At 39.3% G+C, this 20552-nt stretch overlaps 1 protein-coding gene across 1 annotated transcript in view; it reads right to left on the bottom strand.

Moving 5' to 3' along the window:
- CACHD1 (cache domain containing 1) overlaps positions 1 to 20552 on the bottom strand; it is a 226434-nt gene that overhangs the window by 89226 nt on the left and 116656 nt on the right. The window contains exon 4 of the mRNA XM_003921472.4: positions 3664 to 3770. Within this exon, the coding sequence (XP_003921521.2) occupies positions 3664 to 3770 (107 nt within the window). The remainder of the gene's footprint in view (positions 1 to 3663; positions 3771 to 20552) is intronic.

Raw genomic sequence — 20552 nt, 5'->3', positions numbered from 1 at the left:
CTGGCCTCCTCTCTTACTCTCACACACCCAGTCCCCCATCCTGCCCCACCATACAACGAACCAGAAAATCCTATTGATTCTACGTTCAAAACATATTTAGAATTCAACCGCTTCTCACCACCTCCACTGTCACTGCCTTATTAACGCTACCATCATCTGCTGCCTCGATTTTGGAGTAACTTTCTAAATTGTCTTCCTCTACTTCCACCTTTGCCTTGTCCACCCTAGTCTCGGCTCAGTGGCCAGTAAACCGTTTAACCTAAGTCAAATCACGTCACTTCCTTGTGTAACTCTCCCACCACGTGATGGCTTTCTATCTCATTCATCCTTATAATGGCCAGTAAAATAAGGCTCTTGGCGTCCTGGCCCCCTACTGCCTCTCTGGCCTAACTGCTCCCCACTCTTTCACACCACCACAGTTACAGTGGTCTTCTTGCAGTTTCCAAGCACACCAGTCACCCAATTAAAGGCCTTTGTCCAGGATATGCTACCTCCAGATAAACTCATAGCTTACAGCTGCCTCCAGATAAACTCACAGTTTACAATCCCACTTATTCAGATCTTACCCAGGAGCCCTTAGATGAAACAGTAAGTCATCTCCTCTTTCCCCCACCAGCCAACAGTATTCCCTATGTCTCATCTCTGCTTTACTTTTCCTTGATAGCATCCATCATCTTCTAACATGTCACTTGTTTCTGTGTCTCTCAGCCCCTGGCTCCCAGACTATATGCTGTATGTGTGTGTGTGTGTGTGTGTGAGAGAGAGTTTTACAGCTCCTGACCTATAACAAAAAAAAGCATTTACTATGCAGAAGGCATTTAATAATATTTGTCAAATGACTTCTAGTTGTACTTAATCCTTCCACTTCATACGTAGGAGGCCATTCTTCCCAGTTATGGCCATATACTAGAGAGGTCATTCTACCAGATTCCCTTGGGTGAACTTCCCCAATGGCTTTCTGACTCATTCAGAGCAAAAGCTAAAGAATGGCCTCTTCCATAACCTGGAAGAATGGCCTGTGCATTCACTAAGAAAAAGTAACACTACTTCTAACAATGAAGCTAGATATCGACAACATGCTCTTTATCAGAAATAATGAATAGATGAAAAATAAGGCAATGAGGATGAGGCCCTGGCTGCCACAGCTTCCAGATGCTCTAAGGTCTGGCCGACTGAGGTGACTGGTTCTCACAGGGGACCCTTATTCTGGATCCCAAGTGAGCACACCCCACCCTCATTCTGCCCTTTCTTATTGTCCCAGTCACACAGCCAGGAGGGTAATGGAGCTTCTAGAACCTCAACACCAGACTTAGGATTTATTATCGGAAATGTGTTAAGGAAGGTACTGTCTACTAGAAAGGAGTGAAAATGCATTTGAAAGTAGTCCATAATTCCTTCTTGTTTTATTTTTTCCCAATTATAAAAATAACAAATGCTTAATTTAAAATTAAGAAAATTAATAAGGAAGTAAAAACATCCCACTGTTTCATCATTAAAAGATAACAACATTCATGTGTGATCCACCTAGATTTTATATAAATACACAATAATTTTTAAATATTAATTCTCATATAAATGCACATGAATTCTTAAATCTGTGCCAGGCGCCATGGCTCATGCCTGTAATCCCAGCACTTTGGGAGGCTGAGGTGGGTGGGATCACCTAACGTCAGGAGTTTGAGACTAGCCTGGCCAACATGGTGAAACTTTATCCCTACTAAAAATACAAAAATTAGTGGGGCAGGTGGTGGGTGCCTGTAATCCCAGCTACTCGGGAGGCTGAGGCAGGAGAATGGCTTGAACCCAGGAAGCAGAGATTACAGTGAGCCGAGATTGCACCACTGCACTCCAGCCTGGGTGACAGAACAGGACTCTGTCTCAAAAAACACAAAAACAAAAACAAAAAAATCCCACGAATTACCATGAGTTGTAAAAAATTTAACTACATACAATGTTGGATTACAGTATGTATTTCTGGACCGCTCACATCTGACCCTATTCAGAGATTGTTATTTCAACCTCAAGTCCTCAGACCCAGCGACATCTCTCGTGTACCTGGGAATGTTTTAGGGAAAAAACTAAATTTGGAAACCTAGAGACTCAAGTTCCAACTTTGCATCCTGTGCCAGTTGTGGAATCCTCCCCATTAATTTATCTGCCCATTCCATGCCCTTGTCTGCCTTCTTTTGTTATTTTTGTAATGAAAACTATTCTCATTTAGCTTCCCTTCTAGTAGTAAACCTCACCTGCTACAGAGGCTTCCAGATGATCTGACTGGTAAAAAAAAGATATGCCTAGCAGATTTAGATTGGATCATTTATCTAGCAGCTATAGTTTTATTATGCCTAAGAAACATAAAACTTACAGCTTATTCTTTTTAGACCTAATAGATAACATGATTTGTGTAGACAATTCCCAAAGACTACATACAGTATCTGCCCCAAACTGAGACCTACTGGGGCCCTAAAAGTAAATATTCTGGTCCTCTGACTTCCTTTTGGGCTTTATATGTCTACAAGAGACCTGGAATTTGGGAAGTATGGTTCTTTATATTTAAGGATGCTTTGTTTTTCCAGCAATAAGGAAAGTCTTAGGAGGTTCCTATGCTTTAGATTGTTTTTCTTGGTAAAATCTGAGGACTGGAGATGGTATTATTTCTAAAGTTCCTTCCAGCTCTTAAACAATGAAGCCTCCAGGTACTGAGGTGTATCAGTCAACAAGAGTACATAGGAGAAAAAGAAAGAGAAATATGGAGTGTAACTCTAGGGCAAGAAAGTGGAAATACTGTATCACTCTGTAGCTATTGGTATCTATACAAATACAAGTACCCAGTAGTTCTTACCACGGCCTACAGCTGAGTTCCAATGAGAGTAGGAAGAAAGTTCAGCCTTGGTACATAGTATTATGGCCCTAAGTTTATTAGTAGAAAAGCTCTCACAGGATTAAAAAATCCCAAAATAGATTAAAAATTGTAACTAGGGGAAGCAAAGAAAATCCAATACCTCCTATTGCAAAGATAACTGAGTCTCTAATATAGCCTTTAAAATAACGTGAGTTATTTTAGTAAAACTTGTGATAAATGAGGTAATAGACTGAAAAGCCTAGAAAGGTAATTGGCAGGTGCCATATGTAGCTATCTAGTAGAAGTTTAAGATGTAAGCTTGGGCCGGGCGCGGTGGCTCAAGCCTGTAATCCCAGCACTTTGGGAGGCCGAGGCAGGTGGATCACGAGGTCAAGAGATCGAGACCATCCTGGTCAACATGGTGAAACCGTGTCTCTACTAAAAATACAAAAAATTAGCTGGGCATGGTGGCACGTGCCTGTAATCCCAGCTACTCAGGAGGCTGAGGCAGGAGAATTGCCTGAACCCAGGAGGCGGAGGTTGCGGTGAGCCAAGATTGCGCCATTGCACTCCAGCCTGGGTAACAAGAGCGAAACTCCTCCTCAAAAAAAAAAAAAAAAAAAAAAAAAAAAAAAAAAAAAAAAGATGTAAGCTTGATGTTAACCCTCTTTTGAGGGTTAACTTTCCAGAAAGAAATAGCCAATTTTAAGTATATAATACTTCTCTTCAAAAATGAAAGAAAAATATTTTAAGCAATATATTTATTCAACTTGAATGTGGTAGAATACAGTTTATCTTTATAAAACCAACAGATTACTGACCTGAATTTAAGTCTCGTCCTGGGTTGAAGGCCCGGCTGTTAACAGTAGTAGAAAGTCGATCACAACTAATTGTTCTAGACACATTGGTATTAAAGTTCCCATCGAATCTGAAACAATAGAAGAGAATTAGCAATACTCATTCAGTCCAGAGAAACCAACAAAAATAATGGTTTACACTGTGTACAGAATAGGTTAGCCCATAAACAGTACAATTGTGATTTAGATTTAAATACTCAAAAAAATCATTTCAGAACTGTATGTGTGTGAGGATGTGGGGGGAACACCTGTATCCAGAAGGTTTTAGAAATCAAATTCAGTTCTAAGATAAAAACAAACAACCATTCTTCAAATCAACTTTTCTCCAATGAACTGAAGTCAGTACTATTGATAAAATCATATAGAAAATAGATGACAAAATCCAAAGTGGAGCTTCAAAAAAAAAAAAAAAAAAATCACACAGGAGTTCTGATGTAAACAGAATTCTTTAAATTATCCTATTTGAAAATCAATGACCAAGTACAAAAATAGACAGTGGTGAAGGATAAAGAATGGGTGTAGAGTAGGAATGGTCTAGTTTTGAAACCCTGCTCTGTCACTATTAGAAAGATTATTCAATTTTTCTGGACCTCAGTTTTCTTATCCGAAAAAAAAATGATAAAACTTATTTTCCAAAGCCATCAAAAAATTAAAAGTAATGTATGGAAGTTCCTCTTATAGTACATGACACATAGCTTGTACCTGTTAGGTGGTCATACAAACAAGGCAAAAGTCTTTTGATTTCCAGTGGTAGTGTAATGCTAGTACTACAACACTATTATTCTAGCTAGTAGCTGATCAATATTAACGGAATTAATGATCCATTGCTACAGCAACCAACAATCTGAAAGAATATAATAGGAAAACATACCAGTTTATTTATATATAGTCACTAAGAGTATTTTTATCCAGAAGTAACAAAGCAAAAGATCTTGAACTTCTAAGTAAACTATTTAGGATTTCAGATCCTGAGGGGACTCATAAAGTTTCTAAGAAATCCCCAAGTAAATGCAACTTGAAATGAGATTTTTAAAAATTTGTGTTTAAAATGTAAACATCAGGAGCCACTAATGAAACTCCACGAACCCAGGTAGCGAATCTCTAGGCTAGGAGGAACATTCCTAAAAAGCAATATCCATTTGACAACTGGCATGAAGTTTAATTATCTCTTGATCACATCTCAGAACACATAAGAACTATTACATGGAACTGATTGTACAAGCAAGGGGACTGGGTTTTCACATGGCATACTGGTGTTAGTAGCAATAACTAAAAACAGTTATTTCATATCATCTCAAAGAAGGAAATAAGTGAATTATAGGATACCGTTAGTCCAGGCTGTAACCTAGTGCAGAGTTACACCAACAATGTCAACTGTGCCCCAAAGGGCAGAGTTGCTTCACCAATGTGGCTGCCCTTCCTTGAACCTGCTCCAGTTTGTCTAGATGAGAAGACTGCGGCCTCAGAAGCCACAGATGGAGGGAAGAGAAGAGATTAATACAGCAGCAGCTGCTGTGTCCATGCTGGCAAGGCACTAACACTATAACCTCACTTCTTTCTATGTTATAGCTAGCCACACTAAGTGTATTGCCTCCCAGATGTTTTTATAAAAGGACAGATAACAGTTTAGGCTTTGTGGGCCATAAAGACTGTTGCAACTACTCTGTCACTGTAGTGTGAAAGCAGCTATTGAAAATACATAAAAGATTGAATATGGCTGTGTTCCAATAAGACTTAATTTTCAAAAACAGGTGGTATTCCAGACCTGTTTCACCACTCCTGGTCTAGACCATGGAAGTCCAAGAGAAGTCTCTGGAATGATGAAAATGTATTATTTTTGCACTGCCCAACATGGTAGACACATGTGGCTACTGAGCATTTGAAATGTGGCTAGCATAACAGAGTCACTAAATTTTCTATTTTATTTCATCTTAATTTGTAAATAGTCACTGAAGAGTGGATACCATATTGGACAATGGAAGACTAGTAGGTTCTCCTGATTATTTGCCTAGTAATCCTTCAGGTCTCTGTTCACATATCCCTTCCTCAGAAAGGCCTTTCCTGATTGTGACGACTTCCCAAGTCCATGTCAAATGCCTCCATATTCTGTCCAGGCATGTGCCATAATTTTGAATTTACAGTTCTATTCATGTGTTTTATGGATCAGGTTCCATAAATAGACAAGAGTGCCATGAAGGTAGGACCATGTCTTATTGATTTTGTTCACCATTGCATACATTGCTTAGCATTATTCTGATCATAAGTTAAGTGCTCATATTAACTGGTCTTTCATGACCATCCATGCCATCCAGGGTGCTTAATCCTGTTCTGGGCTCCCCTGAAGGCTCTAAGAAATCTTAGCAAGTGAGGACCATGACTCAGTTGAATGGTTCCTATACTGAAAGTCTATATACTTCAGAACCACCTAGGATGAATGTTGGAATGCAGATTCCTGGGACACACCGTTAGAGACTCTGACTTAGTGAGCCTGGGGTAAGGCCAAGGAATCTGACTTTCACGGGCTCTGGAGGAATGAAAAGTGCCCTCCAATCATGCTATGCAGATTCTTTTAGAAATAAAGCAGAGGAATGGCTTTCTCATGAGCACAGCTACTTCCCTGAATACCTCAAAGAGACTGAAGACACAGGGTCTTCTGATTTGACTTAGATCAAGAGAATACATTAGTTCTGAGGTATGTCTGCAGCTCACATCTGGAATTTGCTGTCCAAGTTTTGAACCCTTTCTCCTATCTATTTTACAGTTGAGAAAAATGACACCAAAGATCACATAGCAAGTCGGGGACTTAAGAGAGACTTGAACCCATCACTCCTCTCCTTTCCAGAGACAAACCATATACCATTCTGCATAAATGATACAGAAAGAAGAACTTGCTGAAATAGACAACTCAAGACAGTTACTGACAAATCTTCCCAGGAAATGTATAAACCTGGAGAGAGCCCTTGTCTGCCTGGATGAAGTCTCCACAGACAGCACCTTGCTTTCAGCCTCACCCCTTGACAGGGATGAAGTACAGTGCTGAGGATACATAGATTTTTCTGGACCTTTGTGAAATGCAAGCTGGCTAAGTAGGACCAGGGACATCAGGGAAGTATTATTATAAGTTGTTTTAATTCCTTTGCTGAAAAGATCATCTCCAAGAGCATTAAAGAAAATGTTTTTATTAATAATAAAAATGACAGCGACTCATTAACAAAAGTAGGTGGTTGACAAACATTTGTGGGTCATAAAACATTTTCACGATGTGGTACTTATCATCACTAATCCACCTGACCTTCTCTTTCCACCTTCTCCTATCCTACACTTCTAACCTAACTTGCCCCTCCCTATGTGCTTTTCCTGTTTGACCCCGATTGTGATGCTTTCCAGTGTTCATTCTACCCACTCTCCAAAGCCCAGCTCAACTCTTCTTCCTCTTCCAAATTTCTCCCTAGTACTGGTCTATGATGAGTCCTTCCTCCTCCAAGCTGACTAGTGCCATTCTGCTTCTTAACTATATGTCTGTGTCTTCTTCCTATTTCTCTTGTTTTGAAATCAAATAACATCATATCACAGCCCTATCTGTTAGATACAGATTTTTTTAAAAAAAGATACCAATAAAACATTAACCAATTGTCTTAGTCCATTTGGACTATAAACTAGGTGGTTCACGAACAACAGAAATTCATTTCTCATAGGTTTGGAGTGAGAAATGAAGTACGCCTGCAGCTCACTTCTGGATTTTGCTGTCCAAGTAACGAAGCCTTTCTCCTACCCATTTCACAGTTGAGAAAAATGACCCCAAAGATCACATAGCAAATCAGGGACCTACAAGATACTTGAACCCATCACTCAACTCCTTTCCACAGACAAACCACATGGGAAGTTCATCATTAAGGTACTGGCAGATTTAGTGTCTGGTGAGAGGCCACTTTCTGGTTCATAGATGTGGCCTTTTCACTGTGTCCTCACTGACAGGGGCAAGGCAGCTCTCTGGGACCTCTTTTGTAAGGGCACTAATGCCATCCATGGGGGCTCTGCCTTCATGATAAAATAATTTCCCAAAGACCCCTCCTCCTAATATGATCATGTTAGTGATTAGTTTCCAACATACATATTTGGGAGAGAGAAGACAAACATTCAGACCATATCATCGATAAAATGTAAAAATGAGATTTGTTATAAACAATGAACAAATTATCTTACTCATTTTGCCTTCCCCCATACCAAATAAATGTGTATTATATGGGGGTGAAATGCCAAAATATTTTATCTTGGAACCCCTATTTGACTAAACCCTATCACGTAGCTCTTGAATTCTCAATTCTCTCTAAAACCTTTTATGCACTTGAGAAATTTTAGCTTCCCCTAATGGGACTGTAGGTTACTAGAGGATTTATACTTCTCTCTCATGTATAGCACAATTGCTGGAAGGTGGGGCATTCCATAAATTCTTACTGGTTGACTGAGTAAAGAGAAAGGGCAGAGAGTTAAGTCACCAGAAAGCTCTCAGTATTTTATTTTATAATATTCGTTGAACACCTACTATATTTCACAAGAGTCTCAACTGCCTTGAGTTCTCTGACATGTGCTGAATTTCAGCTGTGCAGCGTTCACTCGCCAGTCAAGTTAGCATGAAAAGCCTAGAAATCATCTGCACTCTGCTGCTTTTCTTACTATCACTGATGTGCCAGTCAGATGAGAAAGGAGGTGTCAATAGGGGCTGAAGAGATACAGGGCTGGTGGACTGGCTAGGTTAGCAGAAGTAACCACTGGAAGCAAAAGTGAAGAGTGCTTATGTTTCTACCCTTCACTCACACACTAACGCCTGCTGCTTTCTCTGGACTCTGGACTCCACACACAAGAGTAAAACATGCTCAGCCATCCTCGTTACATTAGCTACCTCTGGTCTCCAGAGGGAGAGTCACTTTGCCAAAGACAGAAATGCATTTTATGCCCATGTGCCTTTGAGAAAAGTGACTTATAAAAAGAAACAGGCTATCTGCCCTGATTTAGAGAAAGTGAGAAATATAAAGCTCATACTTAAGACATTTTATAAAAACATGTCAGTTATTCTTAGGGGTTACCTAAAAGATTTTTCATTAAAGAGTATGTGAGCTGCCAGTCACATTATAATTCCTGGTTTATGGGAAGGCCAAGAACTAGTAAAATCATAGATTTTCATATAAAATGAGTGGGCAACTCAACTTAAGAGATTTGGTTTGCTTCATTCCTCATGCTTTTTACAAGTTAGCAATGACAATAGAAAAATCTGATCTAAATCTGCTTTAGACCCTGACTATAAAAAAGGAGATATTGGATTATAACTGCATTCTATACTCATTTTCATAAGATAAAACCATGCCTGAAATTCAGTTTCAAGAGAAATAACACCATCTCTCCTACCCTGGTAAGTTAAAAAAAAAAAAAAAAACTTCCTTCTGGATTTACTTTCATGAACAACTGATCGAAACTGCATCCCGAGGGAGAAAACAGAACTGTGACTCCCACTTTGATCTCTTCCCCATGGAGAAATTCACTCCCTGCCTGGCTTGCAAGATGTTCATTTGATTGACGTTTGCTCTGATGTGCAAACTGCTTTGAACTTCAGACATTTAATTCCCATCAGGCTGCAGTCATTTTTATTCTCCTTCAACAGGATTTACAAGCAGGAGATCAGCAAATGTAGAAGATAAAATAAATTTGCAGAAGCTTTGAATCTTACATCAAAACAGTATTCAAGTGAGTTCCAATTGGATTTCATTCAGCCTCGATTCACAGTGTAAATCAACTTTTCAGTGGAGTCTCAGTTTAGAAAGATATAAAGGACCCCCACAACCCCCAACACACATAAACACCAGTTGGGTTTACTTCCTTTCTTGGTCTTTGTTTAAATTTCCTAGGGAAGGTGATTTGCCTCAGAAACCTGGGTTTTTCTCAATATTTCCAGAGAAGTCTGCCTGATTTATCACATAGCACACAAAAGTCACACCCACAGTGTCAGTTCCAACGGCAGTGGTGAAATGTGAAGCTGTTCATGGAAACATTTTTAAGGTAATGATTAAAAAGCAAATCCCTGTGGAAATGGATCATCAAGTCTACACACAAAGCCAATGTAATGATAGCTAATAGGGTAGGGAATATTCTTTACTTGTTTGCTTGTTTTTAATCACTGCTAAAATGCTGACATAAATGCAAAAGGTTAAAAAAATACCCTTTCTTCTGAAAGCAAAACTTGGTATCAGATCAGAAGTGGGTATGGAAGAAATGCTGAGAGGCTTCCGATGGAGTTCACACTACAAGCAGGCCTTTGCTGCAAGTGCCACTGAATTACCAAGCTTTGTCTTCAGAACAGCAGACATTTTCCTGGAAAACAAAGGCTGCAAAAACCCTTCACAGGAGCTGCAGGAGCTGCTGAAGGGAGGTTCTGGACACTGAGAAACACCCAGGCCTTCTAGGCCCCTGGGCCCTAGTAACAGCCTAACAGTGTCTAGTTTACTGTGATATGACATGGAGACATATCTCTTCACCTCTATTCAACCAGGTTCCTGCTCATTCTTTCTGGGAAGCATCTGCTCTCCAAATATTTGAGCAACACCAGTTGAAAAGAATTAAACAAGAACCTCCTTATCTTCCACTTAACCACCCAAGAGAATAAAGTTAAACAAAGAAAGAGCTAAGATAAAAATCAAACATCTGCACTGGCAAATATTTAAACTCTGTTTGAATGGTAGAGGAAAGGGGCAAGAGCAGGATCACTTCAAAAAGGAACTATCACATTTATAAAGTAAATAATACTCAACCCCCCCTCGACAGAGTTTACTTATTCAAACACCTAAATAAATGGGCAAACCAAAAACCTGTCAAGTAACGGGTAATCATGTTCTGAGAAATGGTTTTTCCTTACATCTCTGCAGAGATTGGAGTGATAAGTCACATTTTTTTTCCCTTATCAGTAATAAGGATTAAACCTTCAGGGTTCAGCAACTCCACCAGATTGGAAACAAGGGCTGGTTTCAAATGCCCTTGGAAGGAAAGGCTTTCAGAGCAATAAAGTGTCTCCCTCTCTATTAAGTCTAAGTATCACACAGACCAACCTTATTTCTTTTTCACCATTTCTGCACCACTACAGATTATGTAGAGGAGGCCCTGCTGTGACCCTGTGTCTCACTTCCATATTCAAACAGATGGTATTATCATTCAATTCACTTTCTCATAAAAGCTTGGAAAATTGCACAGGTGACATCTAGGGGAAACTCGAAATGGACACACAACCACATTAAACATTTATCCTTATCTTCCTCATCACCAGGTTAGATTAGTGGGGGCACAAGAAGAAAGACGGGTATCTGGAAAATCAAAGAGAGAACAGGCCAGGGAGAGCAGTCTAGTGGGGTCTGTAGGATGCCCCTGTGCCGTCCCATAACACCCCTGTCCATCCTGCCACTTGACATCTAATAGGGACTTGACACACTTTACGGTTATTTATTTATATACGCTTCTCCCTCACTTGGTAAGACACAAGGGAGGGGGTCTTATGTGTCTTTATACCCAAGGCCTAGCTCAGAGTCTTCTTGTGAAGAGCAAAAGTTTAGTCAATGTCTGCCAGATAACTACATATAGAAAGCCCAAGAGGCTGAGATTTCCCAGGACTAGAGACCAGAGACTGTAAATTGGGTGTGTTCTCTCTCCTCATACACACTGAGTATTTAGTACACAGCAGACATCTGTGAGTGGTATGACACACGAAAGAGAAGCACTATGAAGTGTTAGCAGATGACCTTGGAGATTAACTGGTTCCTTCTCTCAGCACACATGGACTGAGGAGGGAAGAGTCCTTTCCACACATCTCCCTGTTCTGTTAAAGAAACAGAAAAATATAAGATGCTGAACACTTACAGCCGATTCCACAAAAGGAATACCAACCCAATATTAACAAGTTAATAAAGCTAGAGTGTAAAGACAGATGCCTACATCATCATACCAGATACGTCAAGTCCCCAGAAAGAGATTTTAGATAGATTTTCAAATGTGGGCCTTCTTTTAAATTGCTTTGGTATTTTTCACAATAAAAATGCACAAAATGGTTCTGGTTTTCAGCTAAGACAGGTTCTATTTCTTAAAGCTGGTATAGTCTGCTAGCCCATTTTCTACAGACAGCAGATTTTAAAAAGAAAGAAAAATCACAAAACCATCTCTATTTAAAATCCATAAAAGGCAGCTGGTAAAATTCAATAGTGTAAGCAGTGAGGCAGGTTTCCCATTCTTCCTTCAATGAAGGTCACATAAAAAAATGCAAGAAGCTAGACTCTCAGCAGATCCAAATGCAGGTGCTTTCTGCTATAAGGGTACTCATCAAGACTCCTACAGATACAGACCTCTATCTATACACACGCACACGCACACACTCAAGCACACACATGGAAATGACACGTAAGGAAACGACACAAACGGCTGCAAGTCAGCCAATTTAGAAACTTTGGAGGGTCATCTAGTAGCCTCGAGTGGAATTCTAAGAAGGAACACATAGTTTAGCATTTTATGTGGCAGATGAGCCATTCTAATTTTACTACTGGTCAAAGTACCATTAAAAGAAAACAGCATTTGGAATCAGGAAACCTAAATTCCAGACCTGGCTCCACTAAGTCTTGCCGTAACCTTTCTTTCTTTCTTGTGAGATGGAGTTTCACTCTTGTTGCCCAGGTGGGAGTGCAAAGGCATGATCTCAGCTCACTGCAACCTCCGTGTCCTGGGTTCAAGCAATTATCTCACTTCAGCCTCCCAAGTAGCTGGGATTACAGGCACCCACCACCACGCCCAGCTAATTTTTGTGTTTTTGTAGAGATGGGGTTCCACCATGTTGGCAAGGCTGGTCTCAAACTCCTGACCTCAGGTGACCCATCCACCTCGGCCTCCCAAAGTACTGGGATTATCCTGCCATAAACTTTCTAAGCCTATTTCCTAATCTGTAAAAGTAGAGATGAGGGAGGCGGGCAGAGACAGTTTCTACCCTTCCAGGTTGGTCAGAGGAACATATGAAGAATGCAATGTAAGTAACATAATGTTTGCAGAAGAACAGGCCTAAAAAAGTATTTCACTAAAGTATAAACATACGTAACTTTTTTTTATATAAGTTAAATAATGTAACTAGGTTTTCATGAATACAAAGCTTTCTGCAATATCTTTGTTAAATGTTGAGCTCAACTCCAGTCCTTCTGGTACCAATATCCAGAGAGACTATCTGTAACATTTAGTCAGCCTGCAGGTAATAATAATTTTTAAAGGCACTGGAAATGGAAGTGTGAGATAAGGCAGTGAAAATGACTTGAAAGACTAAGACTTGCCATACAACACTTCATGGGCATAAACACAAAACACATCTTCATGGAGAGATAATATGACTTGCAATAAATTTAAACTCAGTTGTTCAGGACCAAGCTTTTCACATTATTTGACCCTGTGACACAGAGATAACAAAGGAACAAAAATTATAAACACATAGCTAAGTCACAATGTTTTATTTCTCATAAAAATGTAATAATAAGAAATAAGATGTATATAAAGTGAAACGTTTGATATCATATTTTTCATGTGCACTACCTTAAAATTGGATTAGAAAAAAATAGGAGTTGCCAACTTATAGGTCAGCTGTAACATCTTGAAACATCATTCTATACGAAACTGTACATTAACACATTAAAAGTAGGTATCTCAAATTTCTCTCTCATCTGAACTGCCATGCACATGATGCGGTTATGGGGGTAAAAGTATCTGTGGGATGAAAATAAAATGGTGCTGTAGGTTAATCTCAGCTGCTTAGGAAACAACCCCCTAAGAATGATCTATGTGCAACTCCAAATCAGCAGGATTATACTGGATCCATCATTTTCCTCTTAAAAATCTTCTTTTGCTCCTATATTCACCCTTTAGTTAATAGATTCCCATTTTCTAAAATGCTCAATTTAAAATTTGGAGCCATCTTTTATAATCTTCCTCCTTACTAAACCTCTCCGAGAAAACCTAGTTGCCAAATTCCACATATTGTACTTCCATATTCTAACACTCGATATAATGCACCAGCCCCTAGGCATCTTTGCTTTTGTACATTTGCCTCTTAAGGTATCATTACTTTTCTCTGTAATTATCTAACTGGCCCAACGTGACAAGCAACTTGCCTTTCTACCGTAATTTATTCTTCATTTGTCAACTAATTTGCCCAAGCCGTTCCTTGCTTTAAAACTACTGCTTACCATTCCTATACACCAATAACAGATTTAAAGAGAGCCAAATCAAGAACAAACTGCCATTCACAATTGCTACAAAGAGAATAAAATACCTAGGGATATAACTAACAAGGAACGTAAAGGACCTCTTCAAGGAGAACTACAAACCACTGCTAAATGAAATAAGAAAGGACACAAAGAGATGGAGAAACACTCCATGTTCATGGTTAGGAAGAATCAGTATCGTGAAAATGGCCATACTGCCCAAAGTAATTTACAGATTCAATGCTAGCCCCCTCAAGCTACCAATGACCTTCTTCACAGAATTGGAAAAAAACCACCTAAAACTTCATATGGAACCAAAAGAGAGCCCACATAGCCAAGTCAATTCTAAGCAAAAAGAACAAAGTGGGAGGCATCACACTACCGGACTTCAAACTATACTACAAGGCTACAGTAATCAAAACAGCATGGTACTGGTACCAAAACAGAGACATAGACCAATGGAACAGAACAGAGGTCTCGGAGGCAATGCCACACATCTACAACCATCCAATCTTTGACAAACCTGACAAAAACAAGCAATAGGGAAAGGATTCCCTGTTTAATAAATGGTGTTGGGAAAACTGGCTAGCCATGGGCAGAAAGCAGAAACTGGACCCCTTCCTGACACGTTACACTAAAATTTAACTCCAGACGGATTAAAGACTTAAACATAAGACGTAACACCATAAAAACCCTAGAAGAAAATCTAGGCAAAACCATTCATGACATAGGCATAGGCAAGGACTTCATGACCAAAACACCAAAAGCATTGGCAACAAAAGCCAAAATAGACAAATGGGACCTAATCAAACTCCACAGCTTCTGCATAACAAAAGAAACAGTCATTAGAGTGAATCGGCAACCAACAGAATGGGAAAAAACTTTTGCAGTCTACCCATTTGACAAAGGGCTGATATCCAGAATTTACAAAGAACTAAAACAGATTTACAAGAAAAAAACAAACAAGCCCATTCAAAAGTGGGCAAAGGATATGAACAGACACTTTACAAAAGAAGACATACATGAGGCCAACAAACATATCAAAAAATGCTCATCATCACTGGTCATTACAGAAATGCAAATCAAAACTGCATTGAGATACCATCTCACGCCAGTTACAATGGCAATCATTAAAAAATCGAGACAACAGATGCTGGAGAGGATGTGGAGAAATCGGAACACTTTTACACTGTTGGTGGGAGTGTAAATTAGTTCAACCATTGTGGAAGACAGGGTGGCGATTCCTCAAGGACCTGGAACTAGAAATTCCATTTGACCCAGCAATCCCATTACTGGGTATATATCAAAAGGATTATAAATCGTTCTACTGTAAGGACACATGCACATGAATGTTCATTGCGGCACAGTTTACAATAGCTGTGTAAACTGGATCCAACCCAAATGCTCATTGATGATAGACTGGAAAGGGAAAATGTGGCACATATACACCATGGAATACTATGCAGCCATAAAAAACGATGAGTTCGTGTCCTTTGTAGGAATATGGATGAACCTGGAAACCATCATTCTCAGCAAACTGACACAAGAACAGAAAATCAAACACTGCATGTTCTCACTCATAGGCAGGTGTTGAACAACGAGAACACATGGATACAGGCAGGGAAGCATCACACACTGGGGTCTGTTGCGGGGAAATAGGGGAGGGACAGTGGTGGGTGGGGAATGGGGAGAGAGAGCATGGGGAGAAATGCCAGATATAGGTGAAGGGGAAGACGGCAGCAAATCACACTGCCATGGGTGTACCTATGCAACAATCTTACATGTTCTTCACATGTACCCCAAAACCTAAAATGCAGAAACAAACAAACAAAAAAAACAAAAAAACTACTGCTTACCAAGAGAAATTTGCATAGCCGACCTAGTGTTTCAAGCCCACCATGGTGTTTCTCTTATCCATTGTGCCAGCTGAGTCTTCCACCTCCCCATCCTCAATTGCTGTATGGACACTTGCTGTTTTCTGGTCTGAAACATTCTTCCCCTAGATCTACCTGTGGAAGTTCCACTCTTCAAGGCCTTGACTACCACTTTCTCACCAAGTTTGAGCATTCAGAGGCCTTTGTTCATAATCTCTTCCTCCTCTAAAAGAAAGTCTTTGGATTTCTTTCATGATATTTGCCACAGACTGCCTTAGCTTACTCTATACGTGTCCTGTGAGCTCCTGAAGGTACATACTGTGTTATTCATCTTTGTCCATCAGAGAGTATCTAGTACAATGTCTCATATATTAACTGCCTTGAACATGGTACAGACAAGTTGAGTTGAAAAGATATACATGTATGTAAGTGTTTGGGAATGTATATTTTTTAAATTCATCATGCATATAACAAAATTATTAAGCATAACTGATAAAACTAAATCAATATCAAACAAGTTTCACATCAGAGATTGTAGTAACACTGTTCAGATGAAAACAATGACTATTACGAATAGGCAAGAGAGTCTTTAATAATATTGTTCAATTTCTGCCCAGGAGGGAATTAGCTTGTTAATTCTGATGGCATCATAATGACTGAGACTCAAAAACTAAAGACAAAATCAGTTTTGGTACTACAAACTAACTCCTTTGGCAAATATTTATCAGGGACCTATTATAACAAGGTATTGGATACAGTTATATCTGACAGGGTCCCTGAACTAAAGTAACTAAGAAAGATGAGAGAGTACATAAAGAACAAATATGCCTTAGCACCTGATACCATCACTCTCAGTTACCCAAAATCAACTTCAGCCACCTAGGATTCCTCCCTCTTTCAAAACTCAAGAAGTAGGAGCCAACATCCAAGTCCACGCCTCCTCTTGCTTTTTGCCTACATAAATGAAATCAGATAGGTCTTCTAGTTGTCGCATGAGTAAGAAGTGAAATTCCGTTAAAGTTCAGGCCTCATCATTTTACTCCCTTTCTCAAGAATCTTAAATTAATTCCCTCATTCAAGCAGCCAATTTGTATTGAGTATCTACTATGTGTTGGACTGCAGATATAGAAGCAAGAGAAAGATAGACATTGTTCTTTACTTCACTTAAGGAGCCTAAACTGCATTGAATAAAGTTTAAATTCTCCAGTCCAGCATCTGAGGATCCCTATGATCTAATATTAATCCAACTTCTTAGCTGCCCCTTCCATCACTTGCTCCATATGCGAGTCTCTCTTCAGTGCCCCGGTCATTTCTAGGAATGGGGTTTTCTTCATATTGAGCTTCCTCTCCTGGAAAGCTCTTCCTCCATTTCTCCATATATTCAAATCCTCTTCCTGCTTAAATACCCAGCTAAAATGCTTCTTCCATAAACCATTCCACAAGCCTTTATTTTTTCAAATGAATGGATGAAAGAGTGATTTAACCTCTGTAAGTCTTGCTGCATATCATCTTTTATCCCCCCACACAAGGTCACTCTCAAAAAGATAAAGACAAACTGTCTCATGAAATCCAGAACTGATTAATTTGAGCAGTAGGAAAAGTTGCCTATAATGGCAAATGCCTCCAGTTTAAAAACACACACACACACCTTCTAAGAAGTTTGAGGCAAATTAAATTAGTCTTCAAAGTTGGAAGAATCTCTGAAATATAGCTCAAACTGCTAATTCTACAGCTGAGAAAACTGAGGACCAAAGATGTTAAGTGAACGTCCCAAGATTACATGGCAAAACGGCAGAGTGGAGGCCCAACCACTCTTTGTACTACGTGACTCAGGTATAATTTACATTACAACTGAACCTACTGCTTATGATACTTCTTTTGCACCATGGTAGAGACTGAGCTGCAAATAAAATAAAAAGACTTGCCTCTTCTTAGAAATGAGAGCAGCTCAGGTTCGAGTTCAGTTTAAAAACAAGTAATCCTGGCTAACATGGTGAAACCCGTCTCTACTAAAAATGCAAAAAACTAGCTGGGCGTGGTCGCATGCGCCTGTAGTCCCAGCCACTCTGCAGGCTGAGGCAGGAGAATCGCTTGAACCTGGGAGGCAAAGGTTGCAGTGACCTGAGATCACGCCACTGTACTCTAGCCTGGGTGACAGAGCAAGACTGTCTCAAAAAACAAACAAAAAACAAAACAAAACCAAAAAACACACAAAAAGTCCTTCACTTAAAGCTAAGTCCCATAAGAATAGAAATTGTATCCTTTAAATCTGCTATAAATTTCTAAAGAGCTAAGTACAGAAATTCCAACATTATGGGTCAGCATGTTAATCACCAAAATTAAAAACAAATCTCTAAGTTACCTCTGGCTCATATGATGTCAATAATACTTAAAGAACTTGAAATCCTATTAAAGAAATGTATACAACATCTAAAGCATGCTACAAAATACACAACCAGTTTACAGGGAAGAAAGAATTACTCAAATGCTGAGATTCCTTTCTAGGCAGCTCAGTTACATGAGCATTAACTGTTTTAAGAGAAGCAGTGTAGGAGAATACAGTAGAAAGTTCTAGAAGTAAGAGTTTAGCCTTCTCCAGTCTAAATCTGAAGGTTAACAAAAACTTAATGATAGGTTTGGCAGTACAATTTTGTATTCATTCTAAAGATAAAAGGGATAAAAGGACAGGAGGATTACTTTATATCAACTTGGCTAGGATATGTTACCTAGATAGGTTTGGCCAAACACTATTTTATACGTTTCTGTGAAGCAAAAGTTTTCGAAGATATTAACATTTAAATAGAGGGTTATGTGTAAAGCCAATTATTCTCCATAACATCAGTGGGCCTCATTAATTAAAGGACTTAGTAGACAGACATTCCCTAAGCAAGAAGAAATTTCTTTAGCAGACTGCCTTTGAACTCAAACTGCAACTCTTCTTTGGGTCTCCAGCTTGTCATCCTACCATGTATTTTGGACTTGTACCTCCACAATCCTAAACTCTAACAATAAATATCCATCTCTCTGTATGTACACACACACACACACCCCCCACCCTATTGGTTCTATTTCTCTGGAGACCCATCTAACACCAGGGTTATAACAGCTGGTGGCTATTCATGAGAATTACTACCGTCAGGAGCCTGTGTTCTTGCATCCGAACTTATGCTAGTTGCTTTCACTGCAGCACAATACCCTTAAGAGGTTGAATAAGATGGGACTCCTGAAATCATATAATTCAAGTGGGTGTCAGCTGGAAATGCACTAAATTCATATTCTTAGAAGATGAGACGAGTCCTATCTGCCTTCCACAGTGACTATATCAATCTTAGTGAAAGCCCCAACTCAAAGAGCTCCCTGTAAAATAGCAGGAATCCAATTTGACAATGGTTCCAAGAGTTTCTTCATTTCTGGAATCAGTGAAGCTTTTTAAGTCTCCCCTGATGGGTATGAGAGAATTATCTATTCAGTTGAAGTCTTCCAGCTCCAGGTGTCTGGTTTCAGAGAACCCTGGAGAGAAGTTGCTTACTTACTCTAGCTCCATCAGAGCATCATTTGCTCATCAAGCCAGACCTAGATGCCTTAATGCCAGTTCTTACCATGACTATCCAATTAACATGCATTAACTAAACAAGGATAACAGCAATGAACCCCAATTAGAGATATAAAAAAAATCTAAGTTCATCATTCCAGTATTTCCTCCCTAGCTTATCCTCCCTTTTGCCCCTTTCTTTTTAAATAAAGACACCAAAAATTAAAAAAATAAGAATATCAACAGGTAGTAACATCTATAGAAGAAACTGGGGAAATAAATAATCAATTAAGTGATGTGGAAAATAAAATTATTGTTTATATAAAAGCCAAGGATCAGTAGGGCCTGCTGAATAACCAATCGCTTTAGAAGCACATACCAGAACCTCATGTCTGTGGCAAGCTGAGTTTCAGGGATAGCTATTCTTAGTGTTATACTTAAAGGAGTTATATTGTTTAAAACTTGAGAGAATGAGTATGGACATTAAGTTGGCAAAGCAGGGAATGCACATGAATAAGACGTTTTTCTCAAGTCAACTCTATTCACACTGTGTGGTCTTTTAAGATCAGGCATTGCAAATTCACATGCTAAGGTGGGCCAAGCAGGTAATAAAAATCAGGAAAATGGGTTGGGTGTAACACATCAGATCAGGAACTCCTGGCAACTGTGGTGAACAGGAGACTGCATCCCCTGCTTGAAAGGGGAGCTGCTCTTCATGAAAGCAGACTGTTCACAAGTAGCAGTGTGGATCCAGTATTGCCAAATCTTCTGATTTTTCAAGAGAAGACAGATATTTGGGTTTTTTAATTGCTAATCTTTCAAAGTTTAAATGCTGGCAACAGATTAAAAAACTTACAAATTTAAAAACCTTAAAACACCTGAGGGCCGAAAAAATTCACCTACAGGCCAGATTTAGTTTATGGGTATAACTTTGCATTTGTTCACTCCTTGTGGGAGAGCCTAGGATCTCCTGCATCCCTAGCAACTAACCTAAAGGAACACAAAGGGAGTTGCCAATTAAATTATATGAATAAATGAGTCCACTCTCAAAACTGTGTTTTTTAAGTGATACCACTGAAAATGAGTTTGTTTTTGATTAAACTTAGCCTATTTTTTTCCATACTGAATAATGCAAATTCTTCAGATCATTCCTTCAACAACAAACCTTGACAGCATACCTAA

This window comes from Saimiri boliviensis, chromosome 11, assembly GCF_048565385.1.
Source record: "Saimiri boliviensis isolate mSaiBol1 chromosome 11, mSaiBol1.pri, whole genome shotgun sequence".
In the NCBI taxonomy this organism is placed as follows: Eukaryota; Metazoa; Chordata; class Mammalia; order Primates; family Cebidae; genus Saimiri; species Saimiri boliviensis.
Note: the sequence above shows the minus strand (reverse complement) of the source record. Positions and strands in the feature narration are given on the sequence as shown.